The sequence below is a fragment of the Salvelinus sp. IW2-2015 genome, unplaced genomic scaffold, assembly GCF_002910315.2.
Source record: "Salvelinus sp. IW2-2015 unplaced genomic scaffold, ASM291031v2 Un_scaffold3950, whole genome shotgun sequence".
NCBI classification, from domain to species: domain Eukaryota; kingdom Metazoa; phylum Chordata; class Actinopteri; order Salmoniformes; family Salmonidae; genus Salvelinus; species Salvelinus sp. IW2-2015.
This window is the reverse complement of record NW_019945224.1, coordinates 38,167-49,755: the sequence shown is the minus strand read 5'-3', so window position 1 is coordinate 49,755 and position 11,589 is coordinate 38,167. Positions and strand designations below refer to the sequence as shown.

The 11,589-nt window shown below is 46.5% G+C and overlaps 1 protein-coding gene across 1 annotated transcript in view; it reads right to left on the bottom strand.

The window, feature by feature from the left end:
- Positions 1 to 1,895: 1,895 nt before the first annotated feature.
- The window catches only part of LOC112076714 (protocadherin Fat 3-like), a gene marked incomplete at its 5' end in the record, with an annotated part of 32,694 nt that continues 23,000 nt past the window's right edge, over positions 1,896 to 11,589 (bottom strand). Inside the window, 9 exons of the mRNA XM_070441427.1 lie at positions 1,896 to 2,173; positions 5,773 to 5,845; positions 6,072 to 6,251; positions 7,038 to 7,157; positions 7,281 to 7,495; positions 7,850 to 8,239; positions 10,036 to 10,269; positions 10,356 to 10,509; positions 11,378 to 11,574. Coding sequence (XP_070297528.1) covers positions 1,896 to 2,173; positions 5,773 to 5,845; positions 6,072 to 6,251; positions 7,038 to 7,157; positions 7,281 to 7,495; positions 7,850 to 8,239; positions 10,036 to 10,269; positions 10,356 to 10,509; positions 11,378 to 11,574 — 1,841 coding nt within the window. The remainder of the gene's footprint in view (positions 2,174 to 5,772; positions 5,846 to 6,071; positions 6,252 to 7,037; positions 7,158 to 7,280; positions 7,496 to 7,849; positions 8,240 to 10,035; positions 10,270 to 10,355; positions 10,510 to 11,377; positions 11,575 to 11,589) is intronic.

Sequence of the window (11,589 nt, the reverse complement as noted above, 5' to 3'; positions counted from 1 at the left end):
ATAAGGGAAACGGTCAGGAGGAGGTACCTAGCTTGCACGGGAAACGTGGAGTTATCTCCATAAGCGGAAACGGTCAGGAGGAAGGTACCAGCTGCACGGGGGAATAACGGTGGGAGTACCTCCATAAGGGGAAAAACGGTCAGGAGGAGGTACCTAGCTGCACGGAGATAACGGTGGGAGTTTAACCCTCCATAAGGAATACGGTTCAGGAGGAGTACCTAGCTGCATGGGGCGATAACGGTGGGAGTAACCTCATAAGGGAAACGGTCAGAGGAGGTACCTAGCTGCACGTGGCGGAAAACGGTGGGAGAACCTTCCATAAGGGAAACGGCAGGAGGAGGTACCCTACTCACGGGGATTAACGGTCGAGAACCTCCATAAGGGAAACGGTCAGGAGGAGGTACCTAGCGCAGGGGATAACGCGTGGGAGTAACCTCCATAAGGAAACGCCGTCAGAGAGGTACCTAGCTGCACGGGGATAACGGTGGAGTAACCTCCATAAGGGAACGGTCAGGAGGAGACCTAGCTGCACGGGGGATAACGGTGGAGTTATCTCCATAAGGGAAACGGTCAGGAGGAGGTAGGTTCTAGCTGCACGGGATAAACGTTGGGAGTAACCTCCATAAGGGAAAACCGGTCAGGAGGAAGGTACCTAGCTGCAGCGGGGGATAACGGTGGGAGTAACCTCCATAAAGGGAAACGGTCAGAGAGTACCTAGCTGCAGGGGGAAACGTGGGAGGTAACCTCCATAAAGGAAACGGTCAGGAGGAGGGGGCGCGGGGGCCGGGGGGGGGGGCGGGGGGGGGCCGGGGGGCGGGGGGGGCGGGGGGGGCGGGGCTACCTAGCTCACGTGGGAAAACGGTGGGAGTAACCTCCATAAGGGAAACGGGCAGGAGGAGGTACCTAGCTGCACCGGGATAACGGTGGAGTAACCTCCATAAGGGGAAACGGTCAGGAGGAGTACCTAGCTGCAGGGGGATAACGGTGGAGTAACCTCCATAAGGGAAAACGGTCAGAGGAGGTACCTAGCTGCACGGGGATAACGTGGAGTAAACCCCATAGGGAAACGGCAGGAGGAGGTACTAGCTGCACGGAGATAACGGTGGGAGTAAACCTCCTAAAGGGAAACGGGCAGGAAGAGTATGTTTGCGCTGTTGTGTTTACGCTGTGTGTGTGTGATGTGTGTGTGTGTGTGGTGTGTGTGTGTTGTGTGTGTGTGTGTGTGTGTGTGTGTGTGTGTGTGTGTGTGTGTGTTGTGTGTGTGTGTGTGTGTGTGTGTTGTGTGTGTGTGTGTGTGTGTGTGTGTGTGTGTGTGTGGTGTGCCTCACCGTCTCTCTTGTCCAGCTGCTTTGTTTGACCTTCACCATGCCAGAGAGAGGGTCTAAAATGAAGAACTGGTTCTCTCTGTCGCCCACTGACGATGGAGTAGAGGATTCACCATTCACCTGACTGTCTACGTCCTCAGCTGGTCAGCTAGAGGGGAGGACATGGGTTAGGCAGGGACTCTCCAACACCACACAGTAAGTGGTTAGTGTTTCCTCGAGTGTCCCGTTCAGTTGAACTTATTGGATGTATCCAGAATGAGCACACTTGACCTAATTAATTAAGGCTGATGATTAGTTCAGATTGAATCGGCGTGTGTTTGTACCAGAAAAGTCAATAGTTCAACCCGACTGTGGGTACTCCTGGAGAGGCTGAAAACACGTCTGAAACAGTCCAGGTTAAAGAACTGGGTACTCCTGAGAGAGGTCTTGAGAAACACGGCTGGAAACAGTCCAGGTTAAAGAGACTGGTACTCCTGGAGAGGTCTGAGAAACACGGCTTGAAACAGTCCAGGTTAAAGAGACTGGGTACTCCTGGAGAGGTCTGAGAAACACGGGCTGAAACAGTCCAGTTTAAAAGGACTGGACTTCCTGGAGAGGTCTGAGAAACACGGCCTGAAACAGCTCCAGGTTAAGAGACTGGGTACTCCTGGAGGAGGTCTGAGAACACGGCTGAAACAGTCCAGGCTTAAGAGACTGGGTATCCTGGAGAGGTCTGAGAAACACGGCTGAAACAGTCCAGTTAAAGAGACTGGGACTCCTGGAGAGGGGGGGGGCGTCTGAGAAACACGGCTGAAACAGTTCCAGGTTAAGAGACTGGGGACTCCTGGAGAGGTCTGGAAGAAACACGGCTGAAACAGTACACAGAGTTAAAGAGACTGGGGTAACTCCTGGAGAGGTCTGAGAACACGGCTGAAACAGTCCAGGTTAAAGAGACTGGGGACTCCTGGAGAGGTCTGAGAAACACGGCCTGAACAGTCCAGGTTAACCTTTTCTCAATATAGGAGGGTTGCTGTTTCAACGTTACCATTTACGTCCCAAATTAAAAACTAGGCTCGTTACTCAATTCTTGCTCGTACAATAATGATATGATAATACTATTGGATAGAAAACAATCTCTAGTTTCTAAAACCTTTGAATATGTCTGTGGGTGAAAACAGAACTCTTTCGCAGCGAAATTATGACAGGAACGTGCGAAGGTCTGAAAACGGGCTCTGTTCTTTGTGGAACGGAATGGATACAGGCTGCGTAAAAACAGGGAACCTAAACATTATAAAGGCTTAGGTAAGCTTTAAAAGTACATTGTCTATTGTAGAGGCCAGGAAAATAAAGCAAGGCCATTAAGTGCATAGACAAGCTGGAAATTCCAAGGTCAGAGGGACATACAAAAGAGGGGCCAGCCAAATGACCAAAAATATGACTATAAGGCATAATGCATATTTTATATTAGGACATAGAAGGTCCTGGCACCATTGTAATCTAATCAAGAGCCGGATACAGGCGTTACTGGGGTACGAACAAGCAGGAAGCCTGAAAATGAAAGACAATGTAACATATGACTATGAGAAGTAACTTAATGTGCGTATGGTAATGGACTGATATACTGTATGTGTATAAAAACAGAACGAGGGCTTAGGAAAGGTGTCTTTCGCGGACTGACACGGCTTGTGATTAAAGTTATTAAAAAAGCCTATATTGATTCACAAGTTCTTGTAAGGTTATGTTTTGAACCGATTATCCACGACATTCTCAAGCAGTTTTGTAAAGCTCTGTATGTAATCCCTATGGGTCGACATGAACTGCACGCGCCTTCCCCTGGATGTCATAAACCAATGATGACATTGGAATGTCCAGACCTTTAAAAGGGCATGGCATGGGGGGTGCGCGCTTTCGACGTTCGTCAAGACGCAAAGTGAGGACCTCAGGATGGCATGACTCAAAAAAGCTCTCGGTATAGTCCTAAGATAATTCCCGTCTGTGATTTAATTCGATATAGGTTGAGAAAACCATCATAACGAAGTTATTTTAAACCGAGGTATATCAGTTTATGCGAGTATATTGATTTTCTGAATTTCCTTAGGGATTTGCGGTTTGAACAGTTGTAGGCATATTTTTTTTTTTTTTTTTTTTTTTTTTTTTATATTTTTTTTGTTTTTTTTTTTTTGTTTGTTTATTTTTTTTTTTTTTTTTTTCTTTTTTTTTTTTTTTTTCGGCAGTGTCTGCGCCACATAGCTGATTGTTAGTGCTAGTTCCAAAGTTGAGAGGACGTTTACAAACCGACAACGATTCTTTTGACCAAAGGACAAACTGCCCAAAAGGATTTTTTCTGATGAAGCTCGTCCAAAAGTAAGAAGCTATTTATGATGTTATTACGTATTATGTGGAAAAATGTAAAGGGATTTGTCCGCCATTATTTGCCGGCACTGGTCTGGGCTGTAACGCACACTGTATGTCTAGTAACGTTATTTTAAAAATCTAACACAGCGGTTGCATTATAACTAATGCACTTTCATTTGCTGTCCAAACCTGTATTTTATTAGTCAAGTTTACGATTAATTAGCGATTAGATTAGGTGCCTCTCCAAGATGGCGGCCGGCCAGAATGCATGAAATGCTTGCTACTGATCACATTGTTAACCACAATTTGTGCTGCTAAATATGCACATTTTCGGAACAAAAACCTATATGCATTTTTTGGTGGTAAATATGATGGTTTTACAGACTGTCATCTGATGAAGTTATCAAGGTTGTCCAGATTATATATCTTTTGCTGGATTTACGATCGCAACATTTTGCTGCTGGTAAATGGTTGGGTTTCTGGCTATGTGGTAAGCTAATAGAATGCTATATTGTGTTTTCACTGTAAAAACACTTAAAAAATCTGACATATTGGCTGGATTACAAGATGTGGGCTTTCATTTGCTGTACGCTGTGTATTTTATCAGAAAATGATTATGATGAGAATTAGTAATTGACGTTGCGTCTTGTAATTATTCTGGCTGCACGACGCTATTTCAGATTGCAGCTGCAATTAGAACTGGATTTATACCTGAAAATATGCCACATTTTTCTAACAAAAACATATGCTAGTACAAATAAATATGTATCAGACTGTCATTTTGAATGAAAGTTGTTTCGTGGTTAGGGCATATTATATCTTTATTGGTCGAAAAATGTGTGATAGCACTGATGCAGGAAAAAAATGGTGGAGAAAAAAAAGTTGTGTCTTTTTGGCTATCGTGAGTTAGCTAAACTAGAGTTACATATGTGTCTTCCCTGTAAAAACGAATTTAAAAAAATCAGAAATGATGCTGGATTCACAAGATCGGCATCTTTCATCTGGTGTCTGGGACTTGTGATTTTAATGATATTTAGATTTGCTAGTATTTACTTGTGCGCTATGCTAGGCTATGCTGTCACTTTTTTTACTGATGGGGTGCTCCCGGATCCGGGATGCAGTACAAGTAGAAGTTAAAGACGACACTGGGGTACACCTGGAGAGAAATGGGAAACACGGCTGAAACAGTCCAGGTTAAGAGACTGGGGTACTCCTGGAGAGGAATGGGGAAAACGCTGAACCAGTCCATGTTAAAGAGACTGGGGTACTCCTGGAAGTTTTTATGAGAAACACGGGACCTGAACCAGTCCAGGTTAAAGAGGACTGGGTTACTCCTGCAGAGTTGAGAACACCTGAAACAGTTCAGGTTAAAGCTGGGTACTCCTGGAGAGGAATGGGAACACGTCTGAACCATCCAGGTTAAAGAGACTGGGTACTCTGGAGAGGTCTGGAAAACACGCTTGAAAACAGTCCAGGTTAAAGAGACTGGGGTACTCCTGGAAGTCTGAGAACACGCTGAAAACAGTCCAGGTTAAAGAGGACATGGTACCCTGGAGAGGTCTGCAGAAACAACGCTGAACCAGTCCAGGTTAAAGAGACTGGGTACTCCCTGGAGAGGTCTGAGAAACAGGCTGAAACAGTCCAGGTTAGAAGAGACTGGGGTATCCTGGAGAGGGGGGGGGGGGGGGGGGGCGGGGGGGGGGGGGGGGGGGGGGGTGGTCTGAGAAACACGCTGAACCAGTCCAGGTTAAAGAGACTGCGGTACTCCTGGAGAGGTCTGAAAACACGGCTTGAACCAGTCCAGGGTTAAAGCAGACTGGGGTACTCCTGGAGAGTCTGAGAAACACGGCTGACCAGTCCAGGTTAAGAGACTTGGGTAGCTCCTGAGAGAGGTCTGAGAAACACGCTGAAACAGTCCAGGTTAAAGAGACTGGGGTACTCCTGGAGGAGGTCTGAGAAACACGCTGAACCAGTCCAGGTTAAAGAGACTGGGTTACTCCTGGAAGGTTTCTGAGAAACACGGCTAAACAGTCCAGGTTTAAGAGATGGGGTACTCCTTGGAGAGGTCTGGAAAACACGGCTGAAACAGTCCAGGTTAAAGAGACTGGCGTACTCCTGGAGAGAAATGCCGCAACACGGCTGAACCAGTCCATGTTTACAAAGAGACTGGCGTACTCCTGGAGAGTCTGGGGAAACACGGCTGAAAACAGTCCAGGTTTAAAAGAGCCTGGGTACTCCTGGAGAGGTCTGAAAAAACACGGCTGAACAAGTACCAGTGAAAGAGACTGGGGTACTCCTGGAGAGGTCTGGGGAACCCACGGCTTGAACCAGTCCATGTTAAAGGAACTGGTACTCCTGGAGAGAAATGGAAACACGGCTGACCAGTCCAGGTTTAAAAGAGACTTGGGGTACTCCTGGAGAGAATGGGAAACACGCTGAACCATCCATGTTAAAGAGACTGGGGTACTCCTGAGAGGTCTGGGGAAACACGGCTGAAACAGCCAGGTTAAAGAGCCTGGGGTACTCCTGAGAGGGTCTAGAAACACGGCTGAACCAGTCCAGGTTAAGAGACTTGGGGTACTCCTGGAGAGTCTGAGGAAACACGGCTGAACCAGTCCAGTTAAAGAGACTGGGTACTCCTGGGAGAGGTCTAGAAACACGCTGAACCAGTCCATGTTAAAAGAGACTGGGGTACTCCGGGAGAGAAAATGCGGAAACACGGCTAACAGTCCAGGTTAAAGAAGACGGGGTACTCCTGAGAGAAATGGGAACACGGCTGAAACCATCCATGTTTAAAGAGCCTGGTACTCCTTGGAGAGGTCTGGAACACGGCGTGAACCGTCCATGTTAAAAGACTGGGGTAACTCCCTGGAGAGTCTGAGAAACACGCGGAAACCAGTTCCAGGTTAAAGAGGACTGGGACTTCCTGGAGAGGTCTGAAAACACGGCTGAACCAGTCCAGGTTAAAAGACTGGGTACTCCTGGAGAGGTCTGGAAAACACGGCTGAACCAGTCCAGGTTAAAGAGGACTGGGGTACTCCTGGAGAGGTCTGGAAAACACAGCTGAACCAGTCCAGTTAAAGAGACTGGGTACTCCTGGAGAGTCTGGGAAACACGGCTGAACCAGTTCCAGCGTTAAAGAACTGGGGTACTCCTGGAGAGGTCTTGAAACACGGCTGAACCAGTTCCAGGTTAAGAGACTGGACTCCTGCGAGAGGTCTGGAACACGGCTGACCAGTTCCGGTTAAAGAGACTGGGGTACTCCTGGAGAGGCCTGGAAACACGGCTGAACCAGTCCAGGTTAAAGAGACTTGGGCGTACTTCCTGGAGAGGTCTGGGAACCACGGCTGAACCAGTCCATTAAAGAGACTGGGGTACGCCTGGGAGAAGGTCTGGGAAACCACGGCTGAACCAGTCCAGGTTAAAGAGACTGGGGTACTCCTGGAGAGGTCTGGAAACACGGTTGAACCAGTCCAGGTTAAAGAGACTGGGGTACTCCTGGAGAGAAATGGGAAACACGGCTGAACCAGTCCAGGTTAAAGAGCCTGGGGTACTCCTGGAGAGAAATGGGAAACACGGCTGAACCAGTCCATGTTAAAGAGCCAACAAGACATACTGTACCTTGACGACGGACTCTCCGATGGTTGCGTCCTCGGATACGACAGCAGTGTAGACGTCTCGGCTGAACATGGGTGCATTGTCGTTGACATCCGTCAGGTTGATGTTTACCATGGTTACGGCGCTTAGGGGCGGTTTTCCACCATCTCTGGCCTCCACAGTAAGGAAGTAGTCTTTACAAGTCTCAAAGTCCAGAGGCTTGGACACAGCGATGGCACCTGGTACAAAGAGGGTAGAAGGTCAATAGGTAGGTAGGGATCCTACTTCTAACGCCATGTAGAAGTCTGTAACACGAATATGCAAACATAGACATACAGTACCAGTCAAAAGTTTGGACACACCTACTCATTCAAGGGTTTTTCTTTATTTTTACAATTTTCTACATTATAGAATAATAGTGAAGACATCAAAACTATGAAATAACACATATGGAATCATGTAATAACCAAAAAATTGTTAAACAAATCAAAATATATTTTATATTTGAGATTCTTCAAAGGAGCCACCCATTGCCTTGATGACAGCTTTGCACACATATATTTAAACTTTATATTCTGCATATGGGAACTTACCAGTGATGGGGTGTATGTGGAACTTTCCGTGCTCGTTGCCTGAGCGGATACTATAGGTTATCTCAGCGTTGGTTCCAATGTCCTTACTGGCTGCATACACTCTCAGCACCTCCGTCCCTAACGCCACATCCTCTGGCACGGTGGCGAGGTGGTCACGCCGCTCAAACACCGGTGGGTTGTCATTGATGTCCAGGACCGTGACGGTCACGTTGACCAGGGAGGACAGGCGGACAGGAGAGCCCTGGTCGGACGCTCTGACCGTGATCATGTAGGACGGTTGCTGTTCGCGGTCGAGGATACGTTCCAGGACCACGATGCCAGAGGATTTGTCGATGGAGAAGAAGCCGCCGGCAGAGTCGGCCAGAGAATATACTACTTTACGACTGATGCCTGGAGAGAGCGGAGAGGGATATTAGAACAATCTTTCATGAATAAATTATTTAATTTATTGATTGCCATCTGTGCGTGTGTGTTTCGAGAGTTGAGATATCAGAAAACAGACAGTAGAAAGAGAGAGAGCAAGAGAGAGAAAGAGAGAGAGCGCTAGTGAACATTAAACGGCAAAGGGAGATAGAGAGGTTGAGTCCAGTTCAAACATGAATCTCTCCTCCCTGATACACTCTCTCCTTGCTCTCTCCCTCTCTGGTTCCTCATCCCTCTCCTCCCCCCCTCATCATCCTCTCTCTCTCTTCCTCCATCACACTCTCCTCTCTCTCTCGTCTCTCCCCTCACCCTCTCCACTCTCATCTCGCGCTCCTCTCTCCCTCCCCCGCTCTCTCTCCTCTCTCCTCTCTCTCTCTCTCTCTCCTCCAACCCCTCCTATCTCGCTCTTCTCTCTTCCTCCTCATCCCTCTCTCCACCTCACCCCCTCACTCTCTCCTACCTCTCTCCACGCCCCCCCTGATCACCCTAGCATCTTCTCCTCCCAGCTCCCTCCCTCCTCCCCCTCACCCCTTTCCTTGCATCCTCTAACAAGCCACAAAAGCTCCTCTTCCTGACAACCTGCATGCTTTTTGGAATCCTGAATCCGCCATAATACCTTCTATCCTCAATATTCAAATACTCTAAGGTGACTTTATCATTAGATGTGACGTCGACTCTTCACTTAAGTGCTCGGTGCGACTTCAGCTGCGTTTGACTTCATTACGTTGGTTACGACTTTTCTATATGTGGTGAACTTCATTAGTGTTGGGACTTCATTAGGGATGAGCTATTCCATAGTGTTATGTGACTTTTCATTAGTTGGTGTGTGACTTTCATTAGTGTGGTTGGACTTTCATTAGTGTGGGTGACTTTTCTAGTGGGTTGTGGCAGATTTATTCTTTCCATTCCCTCTTTGCCAGGCGAGACATTAACACCAGCCAAATGGGAGTGTTAGCAGTGTGTGTGTGAGTTGCCAGCAGTATTGCTAACAGCTGTCCAAACCCAAGGCAAATTAAATAGGATTGTTAACAGCTAACAGTGAGGTATGTGCTGAGCAAGCAGAGTAAACATTATTATAAACTCTACCCACATCGGTATATTCAGCTGGATGGGCAACTCTGGTCCTGGAACCGTGCATGTGTGCAGTGAAGAGATAGAGACAGACAAGAGAGAACGACAGGAGTAGAGAGACAGAGTGTGACAGAGAAAGAGAGAGTGTGGACAGAGAAAGAGAGCGTGACAGAAGAAAGTGACGGAGAGAGAGAGAGAGAAGAGTAGAAGAAAAAGAGAGAAGAGAAGAAGAGAGCATAGCCTTGGTATTGAGAGAGGCTGCTGTTGGCAGACCATATCTACTGGGTGAAATACCACATTGTGCATCACAGCAGCAATATTTGTAACCTGTTGCCACAAGAAAAGGACAACCAGTAAAGAACAAACACCATTGTAAATACAACCTATATTTATGTTTATTTATTTTCTCTTTTGCACTTAATCTATTTGCACATCATTACAACACTGTATACAGACATAATATGACATTTGAAATGTCTTTATTCTTTTGGAACTTCTGTGAGTGTAATGTTTAATGTTAATACTTTATTGTTTATTTCACTCTTGTTTATTATCTACTTCACTTGCTTTAGCAATGTTAACATATGTTTCCCATGCAATAAAACCCTTGAATTGAAATTGAATTGAGAGAGGGAGAGAGAGACAGAGACAGAGAATGAGGGAGAAACAGAGCGGAGAATATCCATTCCTACCTTCATCAGGGTCGATGGCCTGTATGCGTGTAAGCAGGGCCTTGGTGGATGTGTCTTCATACACACTGGTAGTGTAGTGGGTTGCAGAGAACGCCGGAGGGTTGTCATTCACATCCAACAGCGTCAGGTGGACCTCCGCACGACAGAACCGACCACCTCCGTCTGTCGCCTGGGCAACCAGTCTGTACACAGGGGTCTTCTCCCTGTCCAGGGCCTGGGCTGTCTTTAGTTCGCCTGAACAGAAAAAGAGGAGAGACAGGTTAAGATCACACACACATCAACTTCATTGGTAAACCTCAAACAGAGTAAAGGTAGTGTACCAGTGTCTGGGTCGATGCTGAAGTCTTCAGAGCCCGGTCCATGTAGAGAGTACTGGATCCAAGCACTGACCCCTACATCAGCATCGCTGGCTCCAATGCCTACTATCAATCTGTTGACTGGGATATCCTCTGGGACCGAGGCTGTGTAAAGAGCCTGCACACACAACAAGATAGCATCAAACACCACAACACTCATAATGCATAGCATTACACACACAACAAGAACATACTAACAACAGTCATAATACATTTATCCAGAGACAACAAAAATGTAGGCCACTGACATCAAACCCCCACAACGTTCATAATACATAACATTTACACACACAAGAAAATACTAACATCAAAAAGTTATCCCTCAGAACATACAGCTCCTCTATAAACAACAAGAAGTGATTACTAACTACATAACGCAGTAGCCTGTATATCAGTCAGCATCAGCCACTACTCTCCTCATAGTGTACAACAGCTCCCTAGAGCGACAGAACTAACAGTAGTATCTAACACACAGCTAAAAACATTGTCTATCAAACTGCATTAGAAATCAACAGAGTTCCTTAACATATACAGCAAACACACTGCTCAAACAGACACAACCACAGCTACACATCACAAGACCTCACACAGGAACACAGAGACACCACATAAAAACACACTCTAAATTATACAGTCTAAAATATACAGTGCCTGTTTACAGTAAAAGAACAGACCCTGCAGAATCTGGAAACAGAACCAACAGAAGCAAACAAAACTATTAAATATGAGTTATGACTGAGGCTTGAACATTAAACACAAATACATATAAGACAAGTAGAATTCAACTGTAAAGTCACATTTCTGGGCCCGTTATGGGACAGCTTACAATAAACAGTAAACACCTACGATAATCAATACCAATGTTTCACTATATTGTAGGAAACTATGTAATTCAGAAAACAGATTAGAATAATGACCAATAAACATAAACATATTAAATGCAGTAGTGTACAGAAGGAAAAGTCTGTAAATAAAATGTGACTGACCTGGTCACAGACAGGGCTGTTGTCGTTGGTGTCAGTCACAGACACCTCCACGGTTGCCCTGGTGACGAACAGGCCGTCGCTAGCGGTAACGTTGAGGAGGTATAGTTCCTGTTCCTCGCGGTCCAGCGGGCGCTTCACGTACATCTTCCACTCACCCTGCACCTGCCCCAGGGCAAACACCCCCCGAGGGTTCCCACCTGAGGAGAGAGAGA